The sequence below is a fragment of the Sphaerodactylus townsendi genome, linkage group LG03 (assembly GCF_021028975.2).
Source record: "Sphaerodactylus townsendi isolate TG3544 linkage group LG03, MPM_Stown_v2.3, whole genome shotgun sequence".
In the NCBI taxonomy this organism is placed as follows: Eukaryota; Metazoa; Chordata; class Lepidosauria; order Squamata; family Sphaerodactylidae; genus Sphaerodactylus; species Sphaerodactylus townsendi.
Genome location: NC_059427.1, coordinates 119,658,367 through 119,682,690, shown reverse-complemented (window position 1 = coordinate 119,682,690; position 24,324 = coordinate 119,658,367). Strand labels below are relative to the sequence as shown.

The 24,324-nt window shown below is 42.4% G+C and overlaps 1 protein-coding gene across 3 annotated transcripts; it reads right to left on the bottom strand.

Moving 5' to 3' along the window:
* Positions 1 to 4,178: 4,178 nt before the first annotated feature.
* On the bottom strand, positions 4,179 to 23,921 carry FOXJ1 (forkhead box J1). 3 transcript variants are annotated; one of them, XM_048491404.1, is made up of 4 exons: positions 23,750 to 23,921; positions 21,849 to 22,427; positions 18,873 to 18,995; positions 4,179 to 9,164 (listed from the first exon to the last, which is right to left on the bottom strand). In XM_048491404.1, exons 2-4 carry the CDS (start codon positions 22,368 to 22,370, stop codon positions 8,349 to 8,351), a joined length of 1,461 nt encoding a protein of 486 aa, XP_048347361.1. In that variant the 5' UTR covers positions 22,371 to 22,427; positions 23,750 to 23,921; the 3' UTR covers positions 4,179 to 8,348. The 3 variants fall into 3 exon arrangements, with proteins under 3 accessions (XP_048347361.1, XP_048347362.1, XP_048347363.1); XM_048491405.1 differs by having other exon boundaries at positions 21,849 to 22,310; XM_048491406.1 differs by lacking the exon at positions 18,873 to 18,995.
* Between the last annotated feature and the right edge of the window lie 403 nt (positions 23,922 to 24,324).

Sequence of the window (24,324 nt, the reverse complement as noted above, 5' to 3'; positions counted from 1 at the left end):
GACTAATATAGTTTGCCCAGATTCAGATGCTCTTTTGCTTGTTAAAGGTTGAGCCCTGACATTGAAAAAAAATGTTGCTTCTTGTAATGTGCTGACTTGTAATGATTGCCACAGCTGGAAAAATTACCCTCATGACCCCCTTTTCCTTGCAAAGTCGAGACAGTTAATTGGCCACACAATAACAGTGCAATATGAGCTGTGTGGGTATTGTTTAAATTTCTGCACTATCACCTGGTCCTTGTATCACCACCAAGAGTACCCAGATGCCTAGCCAGAGGGGGCATATGGAGACAATGTACCAAGAAATTTTCTGCAGGTGACCTGAAAGCAGTGTGGGAGGGAAAGCCAAATCTGCTAACTTTTTTTCCTGAGGAAATTCATTTTTACCTGTTCTGCTCCCTATAACTTTCCTTCCTTGGGTCTTTTCATTTTTTTTCTTTAATGGCTGTAGTGACAACTGGACAGAAAATTTGAGTGAGATTTATACAGTTTCAGGGGGTTGCTTCATTTGTTTGTTTTGAACAGGGTGTGACCTGGAAGTGGGGGCAGACAAGCTGTGCAAACTGGCAATGAGGCATTCCTCACATCTGAACAAAGAAACATGAAGGCACTGCAGGAAGTTCTCCATGCATAATGGGCCTAAAACTATCCCCTCACATCGATGAAGATTTCCCCTCAGTTGGACTACCAGGCAACTCCTGGGTCTTGTTTCTGTCAGTTTCCTCTGCTACATGGTTCTCTCCCCTAAAAACATAAGTTCTGCTATCCCGGGAGCATTTATGAGATTCTGTACTGGAACATTTCTTGAACGTCTGGGTTCTGCTCATGCCATTTGACTTGCCACGTGATGCCTAGAAGGACCAAGTGAGCTTTGGCCCTGAGGATTTGTGAAGTGACCTCCTCAAAGATGGTGAAGGCTTTGAGAACCCTAGCCCTGAAGGGGGCTCCAGCGTTGAGACGAATTCCAATGCCAAGGCCTAGGTGAGACAAGATACTGCCTCCAACAGCAACCACTTCTACTGTGACTATGGACACTGTGCCCCAGATAATGCAGTGGGGGCATGAGCTATATCGATTCCAGGAGTTGTCTTCCTGGTGAACTACATGGTGCCAAGAGTCTCCAGATCCTGACTGAAGCAAAGCAGACTCTCCGGAGTAGTGACTCAGAAACTCTCTAATGGGCTGTCCTTGCAGAATGGATGGGGGTAGAACAAGTTCACAATTTCTGTCACTGAGGGGGACCGACTTTCTGCCCACCATACCCTCGGCAGCTACTGGGAGCTCCTAGGATGCCTGACAAGACTGGATATGGAAAGAAGAGTGTTGACTCCTGGAACAACTGACATGAATTCATGATTTGGAATCACACTGACTAGCCAAGGAGCTGATTCTCTGACTCCAAGTATTGGCCTTGGGTAGAGGCTGATCTGCACCTCCAATGTCTCAACACTAAATTCCTTCACCAGTGACCCAGTCTGAGACTGACTGATTTAACCAATGCTCCTGATGTCAATCTCCTATTGAACCACTAAGATCACCCCATGGAGACAATAAATGACTCCCTGCACCAATACTCAAATGGGAAGCGGAGCTGGACTTGACTGACATCTATGTGCAAGATGCTCCCTTGGACTACAACCATGGGGTGACGATGGAATTTGAAAATGGGATTCTGAAAGATGAACCTGCTTTGGAATTCCCTGGACAAGGGGAATGGTTCTTCACAACTGGCTTGGAACTCTTCTTCGCCTTCACAGGAGGGGAAACAGACAGGAGGCAGAGGACGGAGGGGTTGGTGTTGAAGCAACCAAAGGGGGGGTTCAACATTTACCCCCCTGACCAGAAGACTGGATCAGATGCCAGAGACCTTTCATAAAGGATAACCTTTAATCTCGTCGTCTGAACCTTACGAGCTTGCGGGGTGAGTTGGGCACAGGCCTTAACGTGTGCCAGGAATATGCCCCTCACTGAGGCAAAGAAGACAATCCTGATGACCATCAATTTTGGCTATCTTTGCCCCACACTTGGACCACTTATTCAAAGGAGCAGAACCCTTATGTTTGAAGGCAGTTTGAAAGGGGGGGAACCCACTTCCCCCATGCTGACAGAATAGGAACACCAAAGCTACATGTCCTCTCAATGCGGAGGTGAAAAGAGAACTGAGTGGGTTGGTCCCTCCCCCTCTGATGATGGGACTCCCACCTACAGCTCTGAGGGGGAGGGGGAGAGATGCCTAAAGAAAAGCTTGCTACTCTGCTGCAGGCCTGCGCATGCGCAGTCCCATGTGGAGCTGCACATTAGACAACAAAAATGAACGAAAGATTCCAAATACATTACAAACATGGGGAATCAAAGGCAGTTTAACATTTTTTTATTTTTAAATAGTAAATAGCTTTCCATAGAAAAGGTTAAATTGCACACATTTTGCAGTTTTTCCCCAATATCAATAGGAAACAAACCCCACACCCAAGACAGTAAAATGGAACAGAAAACATGGAATTGTGTTTAAGGAAAAAATGTCTCATGTGACCAACAGTATAATGTTTTAATGATCTTGAAATGCTGTGCAAATTGCATGTTTGGAAATACAACCAGTATTTGGAGCAGTTTTATCCGAGAAGGAATACATCTGCACTACACACTTAAATTGATATGAAATTCGTTTCACTGTCATGTTATCCATTAAGGAACTTGTGGAACTGTAGTGCTGCGATTCTGCTAAGAATTTTTTTGTTGCAAAGTCTCACCCATATTGAACTACTGGCCTCAGGGTTCCTTGGCTGGAGGTGAAACCTGTTCAACATACTTGCTTTACAATGGTGCTGCAGACATGATCAGAGAGAAAAACAGAGTTTCCACCTCGTTTTTATATAGCAAGTAAGCTTTGCAAGTGGATTCGGTAGGCATTGCTATTGCTACATTCAAATAGTGACAGCACTCTGTGGTCTGGAGATTCACATATTGCAAAATAAAAATAAATTACACTTTTGCCATCTAGCAAGTCTGCCTGGTAACAAACCCCTTAGGATGGTTGTGTCCCTTCAGCCTTTTCCTTTGTATACAGATGACTTGAGGACCCAGGGACCTATTCTTTTACCAGTTTACCAGTGTAACCTTTTCTTCTACCAGCGTGATCCTAAAATAGAAATACTCTTCTAAGTCCACTGACTTCGGTGCACTTAGAAGGGTGAAACTCTGCTTAGGACTGAATTGTGAGACACACACCCACAACTGTCCTCCCAATTTCTCATTGCTGTCAAAAACCTTTGAACTCTTGAATTATAGCTTGCTTCTCAAGTTGCCTGTATGGAGACTAGGACTATACTTTTTTCAAGATAAAAAAGACAGTGAAGACGGGCATTCTTCAGCGGAAGCCAAATGTGTGTACCTTTTCATTTCAAGAGGCCCCAATTCTTTTTTAAGACTAGAGAATCATAAGTGCCTGTTTTGTCAAAACCATTATCCTTTGCAATGTTAAGAATAGCACTTTCATAAAAGAACATTTATAGTTCTCATTTTCACTTTTCTACATTTTGTAGACTTTGTGCTGCTGTGGGAAACAAAATGTCAGCAAAAGTATTGCCGATAGATGTCTGGAGCACTATAAATGCTATTTTATGAAAGTGCTATGTTTAACATTGCAAAGGATAATGGTTCTGACGAAAACAGCATTTAAATATGAAATTGTTTCTAAAAGAGAATCAGAAAGGGGGGAACCATTAGGACCCTGGTGGAGAATTCTCTCCCCCCCCCCCCATTAAGCAAGGTCCAGAAAAATATGCGTATTAATTCCCACATCTCCTGTCCTCTCCATGTTGAAAAAGATATAGATCTGTTCTGCATAAGTTGTTTACATTGTATCTTGCTGCCCAATGCTATTTTTTCCTTTTAGTTCTGCATGTTATTTCCTCTGTTTGTTCTAGAAATTTGGGTGCTGTGTGGTTTCCGGGCTGTATGGCCGTGTTCTAGCAGCATTCTCTCCTGACGTTTCGCCTGCATCTGTGGCTGGCATCTTCAGAGGATCTGATGAATCAGATCCTCTGAAGATGCCAGCCACAGATGCAGGCGAAACGTCAGGAGAGAATGCTGCTAGAACACGGCCATACAGCCCGGAAACCACACAGCACCCAAGTGATTCAGGCCGTGAAAGCCTTCGACAATACATTGTTCTAGAAATGTTTTCCCTTCATTTTTCCTCCATTGTTTTCCCAAGTACTTTTACTGCAATGTTTTTCCAATCCATTTCCAAGCAAGCTTCCCTTGAGCATGCAATCATGTCGAAACACTCTTTATTTCTCCACCTCACTGAACACTTGGCACTGTGTAGTCACCAAACCTTTCCTTCAGTCATTTTTTCCTCCTCCCCATCCTCTGTTTTTGGAAGGAACTTTAAAAAAATCTCTTTGTGATACAGCATTAGCGATGTAACGTTAGGGCACAGACACAAGTCAGGTTAATTGTATCATCTCAAATTAGCAATGTAATGTTACGGCCAAGGTACACTATATCCACAGTTGGGAACATGTGACATTGACAAGGGAAGATGCTTTTGCAGGAGGAAATTGACAAGGAACTGCCTCAGTAATGATAGTGTGTTACTGCAGCTCTAATTTGGCAAGAAAATGTACGGGTGTGTGTTTTTAGGAGGGGTATATTCAGTGGTGGGATTCAAATAATTTAACAACCGGTTCCGGTGGTGGGATTCAAATAATTGAACAACTGGTTGTTTACAAGCACCATTTTAACAACCAGTTCTGCCGAAGTGTTGCGAACCTGCTGAATCCCACCACTGGGTATATTGTTCTTCTGAGTCACTGATGACATCTAACCACCATTGGGAATAATATGTTTTCAGCAGTAGTGTGTGAAATAAATGCAATTGAAGAGACAATGGGAAAACAATGGAATGGGAAAACAATGGGGGAATGAAGGCATGCGGAATGATTTCACAGAAAACATTTCCAAGTCACAAGGTTTGACTATTGGGAAAATCTGTACATTGTGCATGTGGACAAGGCCCAGAAATTCAAGACAATTTCAGCAGAACTAAACTTTATCAGTTGAGAAAAGCTGAAACAAATCCTGAATCCAAAATGTACAAAAAAAACCCCATATACTCAACTACCAAATTCAAGCATCCAAATTTGAATATGTGGCACTTTCTGATTTCTAATCAGTTGAAATGAAATTATTGATTGTCACCTGAACTTACTGAAATCAATGGCAAAAGCTTGAACCGACTATAGTGGAAAAATTTTGACAGTGACGCTAAGCATTCGTGTTTGTGATTCAAATTTAGATTTCAGTTTCTAATCCCTTAGTGTTGTTTGATGCTTGCAATGCTGAATACCAAAGTACTGACATGAGTCAAAGCCCCAATGATTTTCAACTGATATGATTTTGACTGGAGATAACGGCTATGTATGCTCTGAGATTAATGGGGATTAGACTTTCATATGGATTGTGCCATTTACAGGCTGAACGAGTCATTCAAGTGGACTGCATTAAAAAGCTACGAAGTTTACATTTGATAAATTTCTGCAATTTGCTTCAGTTAGATAAAAACTGAAGCTGAACACCACCTCCATTTTGCACAGCAACTCTCATTTAACTTTGCTTTCCCTTTATTTAATATCCAGGATTTTCTTTTCCAACACTGACTAATTTTATATAGAAGATAAAGCATGCAAAGAAAAGCACACCTATAATTCTGACATCATTAAGATTTCTACGAAAATGCTTCTATTTTTCTTTTTTCTTGTGTACAAAAAAAATCTTTTCTTTTCTTGAGTACAACAGAAATGCACTTTTAGGAGCGTTTGTAGAATATGTGAAACAAATGAGGCATGTACACACACGGACACTCGTTATGCACTCGTTCTCTCAAACACACACAGACACTCCATGTATAAATCATGTGACAAGACCTTCTGTCTCTCAGCTTCAGTATCCTGTTGTAAAAAGAATAAATGATGCACCTTCAAGGAATGAAGTGAGGAGGGTAAATACAAAAAGTGAAATAAGAATACAGTGGAACACCGGAATTCGCCGATAATCTGTCTGGCGATTATCGGCGAAATCCGAAATCGGCGATTGCATACGCAAACAGCGTAGCAAATTGCATAAATTAAGTAATTTACGCTATGTACGTCAGCAAAATCCGAGACTGCCGGCGAAATCCGAGACGTTCTAACGGCCGGTGGTGACCGGCGAAAACCAAAATCAGCGATTTCTGAAGGCGCCAATTTCCGAGGTTCCACTGTAGTTTCAAAATGCATCCCACTTGTCATAGCACCCATCCCTCTCATCACAACACAGCATTAATATTTGTGGTATATGACAATTAACTAATTTTGGGCTATCTGTTCTTGAATAAGACACTTAATTTTGTGACAATAGGGATTATTTTTGAAGTTACCAACATTCAAAATGTATCATGAGGAAACTTCTTTTCTAACTTCTAACCCATGCACTGTACCTATTTCATTCAAAAAATCTGATGGATGGGCGTGCGTTTTCCTGTCACTGTGGGCATACTAGGGTATTTATCAGGGACCAATTGTCATATTTACCATAGAAAAACATAAAAACTGGACTTTTGTTCTGAGGGAATGACATCTTCCACATTTGGAAATTATGGGGATATTCTGATTAAGCACATGAGGACATTAACATCTAAAGATTCATAGCGTGCACGTAAAGGAGATGCTGGCATGTAAAAAGCAATTTAAGTGTGTTTTCTGAAAGTCCTTTAGGTTTTCCCTTCTGCAAAATAAAGACATAGAGCTCTACCCTTATGCTATAGTTCTTACAAAGTAACACACAGAAAATATTTCTATATTCAGAAAGAGAGTACTTCAGCTACTATTGTGGCTACGTGCATATTTTAATTTATTTGAATGCATGCAAATTTTAAGATGACTATTGACTAACATTCATTCTGAGTTAAAATACCTAGTAGGGGGGGCAACATCAGCTTTAGGATAAAATAAGAAAAACAAGGCAGAATGAAGCTGTGATTTCTTCGGTTGTTTGCCATTTCCACTGCATACATGTTCTGCGGTTTATAACTGTCCCTAAGTTTAGAGCCACTAAAAAAGGAACATTTTTTTAACCAACACTAAATTGTCACTCCGCCTGAGGACTAACACCCTACAAGGCATCAACTAAAACAGATAGATATTTTAGCAGTTTCCATAGCTGCCTCACCAAAGGAGACGAAAATGTAGCCCTTCATAATTGGTCAGTTAAGCTGTCAGCTGATTTGTTGGAGTCATATGATCACACAAATTCTTTCATAGCTTCCAGTTGGAAAAGGGTAGATTGCTTTGTTAGTAGTCCAGAACTTCAGAGAGTTAGCCTACCATGCATCATGTCTAGGCTTTACAGCATACACATCCAGTCAAGATTGCCAAATGGTCAAGAATATGAAATACAAAAATAAGTCAAAAGAATCATCTGGAGAACATCAGGCTCCCTTGTATAGTGTTCTTCTTTAATCCTCTGCTGGCAGAATTCCCCCTTGCATATTTCATTACGTTTCCCTCTGCATAATGAATGACTGATACACTTCAATCTTCATTAACATTATTACAAACAATCCTCATCCCACCAATATCTACTGATTTTGCCCTGTAGCTAAAAATATAAGTTTCTTAATAGATATAGATATATAATAGGCTCTATTTTAAAAAGCCCATAGCATCTTGACTAGTTGATTAATATCAGAGTATACAGATTTCAACAACTAAACTAGTCCTAATATAGACAGGTGGCTGCAGCTCCTAGAATACGGGTGGAAGTTGTATTTGCCTGCTACATTACTGTCACATGTTTTATCTAGAAATTTTCCCTGGTAGAAACAAGACCAACACACACAAACAAGAAAGGGAAGGTAATGGAAAGACCAAGAGGATGTAGAAGGAAGAGGAAATTTCAGATGATCTAAAACATTCTTAGTTGCCAGAAAAGGCCAGCTCTTCCATCTTAGTTAAAAGTCCTCCCTTCCCCTACAAGGAATATAAGCCCTTTTCCAGTCCTTCTGCCCTAAAGTAGAAAAATTCATATTCCTTTAAAAGAACACAAAAAATAAGTATTGTATTTGTTTGTCTTGTGGGACACAGAATTTCCCCATATGTGTTGCTTTCAGATATATCCAGCTTAGCTCTCTGGAACTCCACCTCCCCACCCCCCCACCCCCCCATACTTCTGGTCCAAGATAATAAAGATGTCTCATTTGCCAGAGGATTCTTCATTCTGTAAAGTCCTGCAGCTCTAGGGATATCTTGTTCATTTAACAGGCTGATCTGGAATGATCTTGAGCCGTCTAGCCAGGGATCAGTCTTTTATTAAAGACAGCCGGTATTGTTCCAGTCATTCAATTCTGTCTGCAAAGAAGGGTCGCTGAGTTCAAACAGAGGATCCATGTTGACAGAACTTGAGAGGTAATCATTTCTCCCTTCATCCCAGGGGTGCTGAAGGAAAGAAGTGGCAATTAAGGTTTCATCAAAGTCCAAACTGTTCTGGTTGGATTCTGTTAGGACATAATCTTGTCCAACTGGGCACCATTCCTGTGGACAATCAATATGCCTTCCATGTACGGTCAGGTCTACATCCCTAGTTATTGGGCTAATAGGAGGGGTGATTTCCAGATCCTCAAAGGTGGAGAAGTCGCCATTTAAGGTGGTATCGAAAATAGCCTCCCAGTCAAAGTCACCTTTCAGAGACCCAAGCTCTGTCTGTTCTTCCTGAGTAAGCATTGGGGAACTGGCGAGGCGGGCTGTCTTGTACATCCGCTTTGGTAGTGGCTGTTTGCGTTTATGGCTCATTTTCCCATCCACTAGGTTCCAGTTCTGGTCATTGGTGATTTCTTCAAACTCTTTGAGAAGCTGTTGAGACTCCATATTGATTTTCAGGATGCTGTTTTTCCACGAAGTCGCTGCTTGGTTAGCAGAAGAACTGGAGCTGGCATCTTGTTGGATTCTGCCGGTAAAAGCTGGATGGATCTGAACAGGGGGCATCCTGCGCTTTTTGAATGCTCCATTCATCAGTCTGTCTGCATACTGAGGATCAATTTTCCAGAAGCCACCTTTTCCTGGTTCATCTTTCTCTCGTGGCACCTTGATGAAGCACTTATTCAAGGACAGGTTATGCCTTATGGAGTTCTGAAATGAAAAGAATAAACAGAGTTTAATTTAGGCAGCATCGGAAACAGCCTAATTCAAAAACTAGGTTAAGTGATCCTGCTTGGCATGAATGCAAGCTGAAGTTGCCGTAGATAATTATGAAAGCCTTTTTTTTTTGCAGGACAAGAAATTGTGGTGGTTTGAAACAAAGATATGGAACTTTGTTTTTACACATGACACTGGCAGCAAGAATGTTATATGCGCAAAATCTGAGCCTGTTCCAGTATCTTCACAAACCACTATTTCATAGTCAGTACAAATGAAATTTTCCACATATAATAGTTTATCCATTCATCATATAAACTATTGCAGCCCTTTACAGACACACTATGTGGGTAGAATTAACATGGATAGGAGGAGGAGCAGCATCACAGCAGAGAGCTGTTCTCCCATCTTGCACGTGTTCTGGCATATATTCAGTTCCTATGTATATACAAGTGTATATGGAGGCCTCTGAAGGCATGATCAAGAACCTTCAAAAAGCAGGTTCCTGATCACATGCAGAAAAGTGTATGTTCATATGCTCTATAGGAATTTATTTATATATATTTTATTTATATCCTGCCTTTTTCTCAACTCATGATTCAAGGTACATTTCCTTTTTCCATTTATTAGACTTTTATACTGCCCGCCATTTGAGGGATCAGTGCGATTTAACAACACAACATCACACAATATAAATCCACGTTCAATAGCTAAAAACAATTCTAGTAAATACACAATCCCTTTACAAGTTGTCGATGACTGCAAGAATTAACTAAATTCATCAGATGGTGACCAACTTTAACAACAGCAATGAGTTTGGACCATGGATAAAACTGCATCATTCTAATCAAAATCAGCAGAAAACAAATAACATAAACGTGTAAGGTAGAGTAAAATAAAATAAGATGAAATAGATTAAAATAAAGTGAGGTGAACTGAACTGAAGGAGAGGCCCAAAGATAGTAAATATTGCTGCCTCAACTATATGCCCAATGGAACAATTCTGCTTTGCAGGCCCTGCAGAACTGCTCTGGTCCCACAGGGCCCAGGTCTCATTCAACAGAGCATTCCACCAGGTCAAGGCCTGGCCCTGGTTGAGGCAAGCCAAATTTCCTTCAGGCCACAAGTCAATTTCTGTTTGCTGATCAAAGATTCTGCGGGGGGATATAGTTGGAGAGACAGTTCTGCAAGTACACTGGTCCCAGACCGTTTAGGGCTCTGTACATTAGTACCAAAACTTTGAATATGTTCCGGTACTCCACCTGGAGCCAGTGCAGCTGGCAGAGCACAGGTGTAATGTGCACCTGCCACGAGGATCCCATAAAGACCATCATGGTCATTTTCTGGACCAGCTGGAGTTTCTGGAGCAAATCCAAGGGCAGCCCTGCGTAAAGCAATAATAAATGCTATACAAAAATAGTCTTGAAATCATTAAAACATAAAATTAAACAGATAAGCCACCACCAGAGCTGTAAGTTTCAAGCTTCTCTGTAAGCTTTATTTTTTTAAAAAAACCACTATTTTGCAGCCTTGGCAGAAGGTCCCAGAGTAGTCATCTCCCTTACTCCTTCTGGGGGAAAAAGGATGTACTAACTAGGTCCTATTTGTAAGCAAGGGGACTACTAGGAGATTCTGCTCTGAAGAGGGTAATTGTTGCATACGTTCATAGCAGGAGACACAGGCCTTCAAATGTGTACGCTCCAAGTAATGAAGAGCTTTAAAGGAAAGCAGCAGCACCTTAATTTGGATCCAAAAACAAATCCATGCAATATAGGCCTTGTATGCATGCAGCACTTACCCTGAGGCTGTTTGACCCACAGTGGAGTTTTCCTGCATTTTTCATTTACACTTCAGGAAATGTTCCGTTGATTCCTGCCAAGCTGCTAGTTTGCCCACTCCCCTCTTCCTGATTGTTTCTGCAACCTCCAATAGGGGAGGTTGCCTGCTGTCATTCCTGTGACAGACCTACAGCATTAGAATTAAATTTAAAAAGGAGCCCCACTGTTTTTCCTGAAATACCAACCCTAGGAATGGGTAGAACTGCTGCTTTGTGGGCAAGAGAAAGCGAGGAGGAGCAAGAAACCCCAAAGAGAACTGAACGCACAATGGTCTCCTTTCTGGAAACCACTGCAAAGAGTCTGATCTGAGAGCATGGTGAGTTCTGAAGAGAGGGAAATGTGTGCATAACTGAGAATCCAGTCCAAAGGGAATGTACACTGAATGCAAAGAGGACCTCTTATTCATAAGTGGCCATGGTCTCAATGGGCAACCCATGATAACAAATAGGTCCTTCTCACATTTTGAACCAATTGAAGTTTCTAAATCCTTCAGAAGAGCAGCCCCATGTACAGAGTGCCCTACATACTGAAAACTTATTGGGGACTGTTTTCTCTACTACTGTATACCATTTGCTGGTAGTTTGGTCCTACAGTGTAATTTTGTATCATTTAGGGTATCATGTTAATCCTTCTCCCTTGTTTCCACTGGCTCTACAACTTGCTTAGACTAGCACTTACCAACTTGCTTTTAGACTAGCTCTACAACTTGGTTACTCCCGGTTGGTTCTGCAACCCAAATCACATTTCATTGTTCAGAAACACAGTCTCCTTGTTCAGAAACACAGCTGAGGGCTCAAAAGGCAAAACAAAAGGGTCAAGAGGTAAAGCCAACCAAAAAAATACAGATTCGTCTCAAATGTAAGCTTGGGCTGCTTGTTTGTCTCTCTGTGTCTGGATGAGGAGATATCTAGAGGTAAAGGGAAGCAGAGAACAGAAGCAGGATGGAGGAAATACAGCTCGGGTAAAGGGCCATACCTCTAACCATGGAGGGAGGGCTGGTTTGTGGTGGCAGCTGCGTGACTTACCCATGACTAGCATTCAAGACAAGACTCACTTCATACAGTGTGACCCCAAGTGTTGGAATGGCCTCCTGGTCTCAGCTTTAAGCACTGAGTGGGAATGGAGGTGGGGGTCAAAATGTTTTCCTGAGATACCATGGCATCCCTTACAACTGCTTAACCAGAAATGTTTACCGTACAATTTTTGGCAAATCCTGAAGCGTTCCATTAAATGGTGATATCACTTCTAGCTACGTAACTGGAAGTGGTGTTGTTGCATAGTGGGATACCACTTGGGTGAATCTACCACCACCACCACCCCTTCTCCCAGGAGAAAACTATTCAGTCTAGCCAGGCTGAAATGACTTTCACATTGGCTAGGGTGGTCTCCAGGTCACGGGACTGGTACAAAATTTCTCAGTGGAAATTAATGGCAATTCTTGCAAAAAAGGCACCCAAAGACACCTGCTGTCTGTATGGAAGGTGCTTTTGAGACAGACGATTTTGGAATAAGAAGCAGAAGGTAAAATTGGCTGTAAGCTTAGGGCTGCAAAAACCTTAAAGGTACAGCACAACAAATTCCTTTGCCTAAAATGGAACTAAACCGACTGTTTCCGCTATAGGTTCAGGGATTTTGCCTTCTCGGGAAGTGATTCTCCCTTTAAAAAAAAAAAAAAAGGTTGATTTCTACTCACTGGATTATTAGTGGGGACATCTCGAATCCACAGCTCTTTTGTTCTGCCATTTCAGAGCATCACAATTCACGACCACATCATACAGACTTCACCTCCCCATTCCTATCCTCCACACTCCTGTCCTTCCCCCAAATGCCCATTAATGGAAAAATGTTTCATTTTCCCAATTTAATTTTTTTACACAATAATTGTGTTATTCTGCTGCTTTTGTTGAGATCACTTCTTTCATAACAGTGAAGTCTTGATTTCAGTTCAAAAACATCTATTAATGGCGGTGTTTGGCCTGCTTCAAAAAGTTGGATAAATCCAAAAAGTTGGATAAATCCTTGCTGCTTGGTTTGCCTTTTTGGGGAGCGGGGACTGCTGACTGTCCATGTTTATGGTGAAGGTTTATTGTTGTCTGGTTGCTTTGTTTAAAAATGCTTTATAAAGCAATAAACCCCCTTGCCGCTGCACACTTATATTGCCCCCTTTTCTTTTTGCCAAAGAGTCACGGTAACGCAACTTCATATGGGCAAAAAAGGAGAGGCGGCAGTGACATTACACTGCTGATGATGTTAAGCACCTCCTGCAGAAACTCTCCCTATTTGGAAGAGGTGGCAGGTGACATACTGCAGGTTCGATCTGAACCCACAACTGTGTGTTCCACTGAAAAAAGCTGCTGTGGGGAACAACAGCAGCCAAGTCAGAGCTGCGGCTTCTGATCTCACCATGGAGAAAAACAGAAGAAAGGTTGGTGTGTGGAAAAGGTCACTCTGCTATATGAAAGAAAGCTGCATCTGCTTACTGGTCATGCCAGTGGAAAACTGACCAGTTGGCAACAGCCCTAGGCCGATACATTTGCATGAGGCATAAAGAAAAGCATCTCAAACAACTGTTTTTCACTCGCACACATATATACAGACACAGGCACACCATACTTCTTGGAAAAAATTATGCAACGTTCAGAGAGAACAGGACCAACACTTCCTAAAAGTCTTTGTCATTTCAGCCCAGCAAGTCAAAGCTCTCACATTCATGCTTAGATACACATTTGGGGGCCAGATCCTTAAATGTGTAAACTTGTGATCTGATTTCATGTCTCGTTTGGCAGGGAAAAAAAACCAGTGGTAGATGCAAGGAAACGAGAGCTGGGGTGTTTAGAAACAATCAGTACTAAGGTTCTATCTTTCCTCAGAGTCCTTATGTTCTTTTTTCTCTTAAGCCGTCATTATAAAATACAAGTTTTGTGCCTTGCCTATTTTAGATGCATGCATCATTTACAGCAATATCATCAGAATATCAAATGAAGAGAAGAGACTCGAAATGGCTTACAAGCTCCTTTCCCTTCCTCTTCCCACAATGGACACCTTGTGAGGTAGGTGGGGCTGAGAGAGTTCCAAAGAACTGTGACTAGCCCAAGGTCACCCAGTAGAAATGTGGGAGTGCAGAAATGCATCTGGTTCACCAGATAAGCCTCTGCCACTTAGGTGGAGGAGTGGGGAATCAAACCCGGTTCTCCAGAATCTACCTGCTCTTAACCACTACACCACACTGTCCTTCAGGGAGCAGCAGTGGCGTAGTGGTTAAGAGCAGGTGTACTGTGTACTCTAATCTGGAGGAACCGGGTTTGATTCCCCGCTCTGCCGCTTGAGCTGTGGAGGCTTATCTGGGGAATTCAGATTAGCCTGTGTACTTCAACTGGGTGACCTTGGGCTAGTCACAGTTCTTCGGGGCGCTCTCAGCCCCACCCACCTCACAGGGTGTTTTTTGTGAGGGGGGAAGGGCAAGGAGATTGTAAGCCCCTTTGAGTGTCTTTACAGGAGAGTAAGGGTGGATATAAATCCAAACTCTTCTTTTTCTTCTCTCCTCTTCTTTCCTTCCTGCTCAAAATCTGCCTCTGTATCAATGCTTTAGAGACTGGAAATGTAAGCTGAGCATATAAGTACCATCCCAATTAAAACAACACAAAACATCCTAGTAGCTACATAGCTGACATCTTGTCTGCAGTCTGTTGCTGAGAGGACTGTCAAATAAATTACCACCACTATGGTGTAAATGTAATGGCAACACCTTGTGAAAGAGTCACTTAATCTGGCACAGGAGACATAACACAGACACCACAAATACTTCAGCCTCTCAGGATATATTTGCACACTTAATATTTGTGCACCCATGTGGCACCTGTGGTTTGATCTGGGCTTTATTCTTATGTCTACCCTCTGCATCATAATAAAAAAGAGAGAAAATTATAATGGCTTTGAAAACAACAGCAAAGAGAATGCCAAAAGCGAGACATTTTCTGTTCCCATAGTGCTATTCTAAAAAGAATGAATGTGTGTGTCTGGAGTGATGTGCACAATTAGAAAGGAAACTCTGTTATTGGGTAAATTACACCCTCTTGTAGTACACAAAGCTGAGAGGGTGTTAAAAGATTGGATATGGTGAAGGATTGGGGTGGGCTTTTTTTTTAATGTTGCCTGGATATCTTTATGCTTATTCATCCATAATCCTTATTGCCAAAGAGCAAAAACAAGGTTTGAATGCCTGGAGGGCTAAATAAAGAACCCATTCCTCTGGGCTGAAACTCTCTGGGCATCTTGGCTCCTTTCCAAAGCACACAGCTCCCACAGGAATCTCTCTCCATCTTCTCCCTGCTTATGGGTGGCATGACATTTTGACTCTGCACTTACAGGAACTGGGGCTGGCAACGTGGGTGAGAACAAGGCAATGACCAGAGAAAAGAAAAGAAAAGAAATTCCTGCAAATGCACCAGTCTCTAATGAGTCAGATTTTACTGTTTAATGAAATGTTATAAGGGTAAGAGAGTACCCCTCCCCTTGGTCTAGAGTCACTTTAAAATTGTTGGAATGGTCTACAGTTGATTATTACCCAGCTAGTTAGCATATTTCTCATTCTTCCCTGCACCAATCAATCAAACCACCAGCATCTCTGAAGGATGGAATACTTTTTTTAAGGCCACAAAAAGGGGGGAATTGTCTTTTAACCTCAACATCAGAGTCTGCAAAGAAAGTCAATATTCAAAGTTTTTTCCTGTTTTTGTATAATACTGCCATCTTTATTACTTCTAGAAACACTATACTCTCCCAGCAATTTACTCAAGAAAGACTGTCACAGAATAGCTAATGCATTTATAAATGATGTTCATTGCTCCTGTTTATTATTGTTTCCACTGAGGTAGCGGTCAGTTGGGAATGGACAGCTGAAGCCTTGGAGATCTCGCAGACAGGAGGGACTGAGCTATATGTGCAATGTGTATAACACTGGCAAATGAACAAGTGAATGAGTGGATATGAGGACAGCTCTTGGTTTGTTTCAGGCCCTGGTTGGAGACTCTCTTTGGGCAAGAAAAGGTTTGCCTCCCATTGACTGTGAGAAGAGCATCATTTTCCAGCATGGGTCGCTGGTTGTTAATGATGTGTTCAGCCAGTTTGAGCTGAGTGCCATATTTTTATGTTCTAAGCTTGTTGTAACCTGCCCAGAGCCCTTCGGGGATTGGGCGGGATATGAATCCAATAAACAAACAAACAAACAATCTGGTGCATGTCCTGGATGCCATTGCCAAAAATAGGGAAAACAGGAATATGGGAGTTCTGGATTTGGATTCTGAAGTTTTCACCTAGACATGAAGTAGAGCACTACTCCCAAAACTAATACCTGTTCCTCAGCCTGTCTTCCCCATCTGCAGAACAGGATTCCTACACTTTATGCTGTTGTTGTGATGATCCACAATTTAAGGTCAGGAAAATATTCTGCATATTAAAAGTGGCTTTTGGAGGAGAAACAGCAGTACAATCAACAATTCATGTTGCTCTCTTAGCCATCGTAATGCATTCTACCATTCTCCAAGCCAACTTCACACTTGTTACCTCCATTCCTACCCCAGCAGGAGCATCTCCAAATATGAAATTCTCTAAAATTGAACTAGGAATACCCTTACCTCCCCCACAGAAAACTGGGCCGTCCATACAATCACATACTTAAAGTCTCACGATGTCACAGGTGATGCTCAGTGGTGTTTTCCTCTGTTGATTCACTTATTTTCATTTAATCCTGGATACTGCAATCAATGCACCACCAGTTGTGAAAGACCACCACAGCACTTTATTAGTGTCAGTGCATGCAGGGTGAACCTTCTATTATGGTTTATCACGCTTAATTTGGAATGCACAACATGACAAAAGAAGATGCTATCACCCACAATATAGAATTGGTATTACTTTAAGTGTTTTATTGTTTATACATTTTAGAGTTAAGAGTAATCTTACCTATGGCAAGTGCTGGTTAAGAAGTGTTTAATTTAGCACTGAGTGAAATCCTATGCAGAGTTACTGAGATCAGAGTTACTTTGACTGGAGTAACTCACTGCTACTATGTTGGAAAGTGCCTTGGGATATCCAAAAGCAAGCCCCTGTAATCCCTTCTGTTTATTTTTTTTCTCCCACTCCTCTGTGTTTGCCATGTCACTGCAGCATAATTGACACAATTGCAAAACTATACCCTATTATCATTAATGAAAAACATGAAATGTTAAAAGTATGTATAAAAATAGAAGTAGAAAGGCAGAATCCAAATGTTACTTTGCAGATGGAAGTTGTATGCTTCTGGGACATATATTCCAAGTTTTCAATCAGAAATGGACATGATTCCCCAGGATGCATTGTGGCTGTTTTCCTATCAGCTATTGAAATATCAAGTCACATGATCCTCATTACCTCATCCAGAGGACTCCTCACATTAACACTTCTAGCCTGTGGAGGGCAACTTTAGCATTTAGGTTGTCACAACACTTGCTCTAGTACAGGGGTCTGCAACCTGCGGCTCCGGAGCCGCATGCGGCTCTTTCAGCCTTATACTGCGGCTCCGCCTGGCCTGGAGGTCAGAGGGTAGGGTGGGCTTGTCCCTCCAGCCCTCCAGAACAACGCTGGAAGGAAAGGTGAGTGGAGGGGCCGAACCAGAGGTGGCCCCGCTCTCTGGCTCAGTAGATCTTCAGAGCCATGGAAAACGGTCCAAATGGCTCTTTGGGTGGTAAAGGTTGCCGACCCCTGCTCTAGTAGGTTTGATGTTGAACAACAGTCAGTGTTCATCAAAGGGGCTCACTTTGTGCAGAAGTGAAGCTAGACTGGTTTGGGGAAGACCACACCTTGGTGAGTTTCACTCAGACCAATTTAATTAGAAAGCTATTGTGCACAGAAAAAGGAAATTAAGGTGTCTCTGAACATATCAGCAAGCAGAGGAGTAAATAGTCAGAAGAGAAGGCATAAGCTTTTTTGCATGCATGTGACCTTTCCAAAAATATTTTCCTAGTGGATATGAAGTAAGAGCAGTCATGAAGCTCTGGGTAAGGGCCAAAACAGAGGCGTAGCTCCAAGGGGACAGGGGTGTGCGCGATGCACCGGGTGTGCAGACTGTGTGGGTGTGGTGAGGGTGTTCCAGAGGCTCGGCGGGGACATACTGGGGCAGGGGCATTCCAGAGCCGGGCAGGGCAGAGGACACACCAGTGCACCGGGCGCTTTTCCTCCTTGCTACGCCTCTGGCCAAAAAAAATTGTAAATTACAGCCATCATACATGTGCTTCCAAAGATTATATCACAGTAATCTTTGCCCAGCTTCAGCTAAGGCATCAGCTGTGCCCATTCCTGGTTCAGTCAGATCTACCATCATGGCTTAGTTACATCTGGACTGGACTACTACAATATACTCCATTTGGAGCTATCCCTGCAAAGTGTTTTAAAGCTTAACACCTCTTGGGACTTGGGTACATGAAGGACTGTTTTCTCCCATATGTTCCAGTCCAGCAATTAAGATCACAGGGAGAGGACCTCCTGTCTATAATTTGGCAGGTACACAAGAGAGGGCCTTTTCAGTAGCAACCCCACAATTCTGGAATACAACACAATTACCTGGGCGGTGTGCCTGGCTCCCTTAATTTCAATCTTTAATTGAAGACAGTTTTATTTAGGAGTGTGTTTGATTCATTTGATGGCAGTCTTAAATTCTGGTTTTTAAAATTGTTATGGATATTGTAAGCTGCATGAGCTCCATGAGGTGGAAAGGTGGTTCATAAATGTTTTACATGAACAAATTATAGCAAAAAAATTCAGAGCTGAATTCACTGGAAGAACGTGAGGATATCAACAAGAGGAATGAATAATATTGAGAACAACTTACCAGCTGGATGTCTTGGATCACATTGTGATTATCCTCGTCACTACCACCCTGCCAATACAGACTTGTTGGAGGATGAGGGCTATGTAGGAAGGGTTGGGCCTTAATCATATATGCAGGCAACCTCTTAAGAAATTACAAGATGGAGGAAGCAAAATTATGATGATTCAATTTGATGCCATCAAAATTGGATCCAGCCATCCAGTATTTAAGTCGCCTGCTAATCATTTAGGAGTAGGAGTAGGAGTAGCAAGGAATATCTCAGGCAGATTCCGCATGGGCCAAAAACAGTGGAGTGAAAACGGTGTAAAATGGTTGAAAACAATGGCCCCTTCCGCACACGCAAAATAATGTGTTTTCAAACCACTTTCACAACTGTTCGCAAGTGGATTTTGCCATTCTGCACAGCTTCAAAGAGCACTGAAAGCAGTTTGAAAGTGCATTATTCTGCATGTGCAGAATGAGCCAATGTAAAATGGTTTACACTGTTTTCACTCCACTGTTTTTGGCCCATGCGGAATCTGCCTCAGTGGGGTTTCTGTCAGAGACTCAGTGCTATTACTACTCCTCAAGAGTAGCCACAGCCATATAATTGATGTAAATGCCAGGGATATCAAATGGCGTGAGAGTCATAAGTGGACATCACTTTTTTTTCAACTATGCATTTCTGGGAGAAAAAACAGTGTTTGCACCATAGGAGAGAAAGAACAAGAACAGGATGAAAAATGCATGCTTGGAATATGCTAACTTTCAGGCCTCTTTCTGGTGTTTGGGATTGGAGGGAAAACACCACTGTTGTAGGATAAATATGTGAAGGACAAATAAAAGATCATGAGGCATGCAGATGGCTTCAATGATAGAGCCCAAAGAAACCTCTTCTACAGGCTTACTGACTGAGAACACTAATTTAGAGTTCATGAAAGGAAGACCTTTCCCTCTACCCAAAATTACACTTGTTCAGTCTTAAGAATTGCTGATTCTTATTTTATTCTATTTTTTTTAAAACCCTGAGGAGTGAAAAATACTGTTAACTGGGCATTGCACACATATTGAGAATTCGAGGCTGTGATAGTTGAGGAGAGGGTGCCTCAGACTGGGAGATTTACCATGCTGTAAAGAAGAACCTCAATAGTGTGTGTGCACTTTTCAGCACTGATAACATGATGATAGTGTGGGTTCTAAGACAAAGCTCACTGCAAACCAAAGTCCTTTTGATCTAGACTGAAACATGATGGCTTCATGATCCTTGTTCAAGAAATTGCTGGGAAATTGTCATTTTTTGTTTCTGACTATTTCAAAAATTAAATAGACCCGATGAAATGTCACATTCCTTTTGCCTGTCTTTTTCTCCTTCTTGGTCCAACAACAGCTTGGGAAGGATTGGCTTCAAGCAATAGATTTTGCTGGGGTGGGAAAAGCCATGAGCCCTCCCCCTGCACCATATGGCTGCTATTCCTTCTAAAAATCCTGGAAAGATCTCCTGCCTTTACATCTAGTTTAGCTGAGAAGAACAATTGCTGGCAATACTTTTCATACTTTATGATTGACAGCCATGCTCCTGAACAACAGTCACATGTGCACTGAAATTCAGAGGGGACGTGATTGCCACCTTTTCTTATTAAATGTAGCTTTGATGCCTCCTGACCTTGTAGATCCTTGATCCCCACCCCCACCCCAATTTATAAGTGACTCATACAAGGCTTTTGGAGAATCAGCTCTGCAGCGTCCAGGTGTATAATCAACCAGTCATTCAGCTACTCCTACTCCAACTTCCCACCTCCTTACCCTTCCACCTTGTTTTTCTTTATCTTTATATCTTGCTTTATCCCAATGGGGATCTTTATATCCTGCTTTATCCAAATTAAAGTGGCTTTAATCATTCTTCTCTTCTCTGTTTTATCTTCACCAGGACCACCCTGGGAGGTAGGTTAGGCTAATACACAAAAAGAGAGACTGGCTCAAAGGTATCCAGCAAGCTTCCATGGCAGAGTGGGGCTCTGAACCTGGGTCTCCCAGATCCTAGCACAGCCCCCTAACCAGAGCACCATTCTAGTTTTCCTTGTCTCTTCCCCCTGCCTCTGTTTCTGTTCACCCTTATTAGGGTGTGTGTTCTCCTCATGTTTTGTACTCTGCATGGAGCCTCTTTTATTCCAGAACCACCTTGCATGGCTATAGTTGCTGTGGGTTTCTGAGGTCTTAGAAAAAGGACAATCATTCCCTCAATCATCCTAACCTGTGTTCTGCAAGGCAGACATAATAGATAATTGCTATCTTTACAATGAGAAAAAAGCCTGTTTACATTTTCTGCCTTCTAATTTACAGCAACCTCTGTGTGCTACTAAATGCTTACTGCAGGCAAAACACTTCAATAGGAAACATACCAAGCAACCATAATTGCACCCTCGGGGAAAGGAAGTGTAGAAAGGAGCTACTGCATGAATACTATCATACTTTATTTGCTTTCTAGTGTTATATGGGGACTATCAGGATAATTCTTCCTCTTGGCAGAAACACCCCCCCCCCCCCGGCCGCCTGACCAATGACGTAGCAATATGGGTCCCCTGTCAGACGGCAGAACTGAAAATTGGGGAACCTTGACATTAGCTGTATGAGGAAGATTGATTCAGGAAATAAGGACTTTAGAGAACCATTCGTTCATCAACCTCAGATTGTTATGGATTCTGCACAAGGAGGCCAGAGAGCACCACCTCAACTTCTTGAGTGTAGATCCGTCATATGTATAACACCTCCCTCACCAGGAAGTTGTGAGAATTAAAACCATTGTGTTACATCAGTAAGAAGCCTTACAATCTATATTGACTTGGGAAAATAGGTAGCCTTGAACCTAAATTAAGTATCAATGGATTCTATTTTCTTTTCCCCTCTAGATGCAAAAACGGTACATGATAAAACTTCACCAGCATAACTGACAAGCCTCCGAAGGCAGATGTCCAAGTGGGGAGGGGCATAGTCACTTACCTGCCATGTGGGGTCAGCATGCCGGAAGTAGCAGAAATTATCCGTAATCCACTTATAGATGTCTGAGAGGGTGATTTTGGTTTTCTTGCTGGCTTCCATTGCCATGCAGATGAGTGTGGCATAGGAATAAGGAGGCTTCACATGGGGATTAGTCTTGTAATCTACGTCTTCCAATGGTTGGCCTTGCAGGTGTGCAGTCCTGGATGTAGAAGAGGAAATGGGCTTGCCTGGAGTATGGGGCATCCCCATGCAAGCTGGATCACCAGCCAGGGGAGAACATGGTGCAGCTGATCCAGGAATTTTGTGATAGCCATGGGGATCGGTGCTGCACGGGGAAGAGGAAGACTTGCCCATGTTGGCATTGATGATGGAGAACTCTTGAAGCCACTGTAAGCTGGTCAAGCTGTCGTCCAAGTTGCCTGAATCTACCATGCTGCTCTCCTGACCTTTCTCTTCCTCTGACTGCACGTTCAGCCAGTTGTCAGTCATGTCAGTAGAGGCCAAAATAGGAAGGTCCAGCATTCAGGAGTTTGGGGGGGTAGGAAGGGGGTAAAAGGGAGAGGGCAGGGGGTGAGAATCCTGCAACAACAACACAAAGAAGTTCAAGGTCCCTAACAATTGGGGCATCTAATAAACACAGCTTAGCAACTTGTTTTCTAGCCCAAGACTCAAAAAGCACTGAAGCCAAATATATCCTTAATGTCTTCCCTGGAGAATTGGGTGGAGGAACTCAAATCAACCAGTTTAACCATCTTGCTTACCACAGTGGTAAAATGGGGGCTGGGATTAATCCTAGTGCCTTCTTCCCTCTTTTGTTTGCAAGATTTTTCGCAGAATGGGCAAGAACCTAAGTTGCTTTGTTCCCAGGTAGAAACATCCAAATGAAATAAAGACTGAGATCTTCTTCTGGATAACAACATTTCCTTCCAAACCTTTAATGACAGAAGTTACAACGATGATATTCACCAACATTTGCCCAATTAATCAGAGCAATACAAGGTAGCATGTATTTCATTTCTCACTTCAGCTATGACCACTGCCATCTTTACAAAGTAGTAGATATGCATGTGCACACTGAAATGCTTTTGAAGGTTGTTTAGTCTTTCAAAGAACATATGCTTGCCATCAAAATCAGAAGATGCCTAAAGTCCCCCTCCCCACTAAACACTTTCCAAACCTGTACTTGGTTTGTACCTAATCAAAATGGTAAATCTATTTCCAGCAGCCACAGTCTATAACTTGAAGCTCTTTAATTCAATGCAACTAGTATCAATCTCAATACTACAAGCATTATGTTTATATAAAACCTATTGATTTCACCAGATTGATTTCACATAATGTTTTTAGGATGGGGCATTACCCCTGATATACTCAGCTGGTTTCTGGATCGAGGTATAAAATTATACTGATACGACTTTAAAAATCATAAAATCCTCTGAAGATGCCAGCCACAGATGCAGGTGAAATGTCAGGAGAAAATACTACTGGAACACGGCCATACAACCCAGAAAACCCACAACATCCATATAGACCTTGTCCGCAAAACACAATCTGTGCTATAGAAGTTACTCAGATCGGAGAGTCAAGCCAAAGATCATAGTGGCTACCATGAAGAATTTCTTTATATCTTCAAACCCCGCCCCTAAATAAAATATTTGAAATATACCATCTGTCTGAACATTCAACACACAAAGCTAAATCAAAACGCCAAGTATTTGATGGAGAAGCATGCTACAATGGGGGCGCTTGTAATTGTAAACTTGATTGATTTACATTAGGGCAACAGACCTCAAGGTGCTGGGGTGGGGTACAATTTCCAACCTGATATGATACAGAAACACACTGGTCAACTTTATCTGGGACCCTCCTCGGCTAGAACGGAAGAATTCAGTTTACCTTACCTGATCCTACCACAAAATCCCACCGATGCCAAATATTTACAGCTCAAGGGGACTGTTGCGCGGGGTTTGAAAACAGAAGGGAGAGGGTCAGTTTCTCCTGTTCTCCCGCTGGATAAATTATTATCCCCCTCGCTGTCGGAGCTCTTTTATTCCGGAGCCGCAGAGATTTGTAAGCAACAGAAAGACTGTCAATAAGTAGCTGCTCCAAAAGGCTTCTCTGGGTGCTATGGAGACGCTCCGCCTCTATAAACAGCTTCCGCCCTTCCCATTGGTCCTCGGGTCTCCATGGTGAGCGCAATCACTTGGCAGTTGTACTCCCCCCTCCCGCAGTTCTGCTACTTTGTACAAACTTTAACACCCCCCCCCCCCGCCAATCAATCTCTCTCCTCTTCAATCTCTTTTTACCACCAGTTAGCTTTTAGTCACGGATCTGGAGCGGGGGGGAGCGGGAATACCCTCAAACCCCGTCTGAAAGTCTGAAGCACGGGTCCCGCGTTCTGTCACGCACAACAGACGCCGGGCCCCGCGCTCCAAGGGCCTCGCGTGTGCGTGTGAATGTGCGAGCGCGCGTTCCA

Bases quoted from the DNA above. Each gene is read 5' to 3' on its own strand.
- FOXJ1 (XM_048491404.1), bottom strand. From the start codon at position 22,370: ATGCTGGACCTTCCTATTTTGGCCTCTACTGACATGACTGACAACTGG. The intron at 18,996-21,848 runs GTAAGTGACTAT...TAATTTCTTAAG, and splicing joins ATGCTGACCCCACATGGCAG to AGGTTGCCTGCATATATGAT. The intron at 9,165-18,872 runs GTAAGTTGTTCT...TTTTCATTTCAG, and splicing joins TGATCCAAGACATCCAGCTG to AACTCCATAAGGCATAACCT.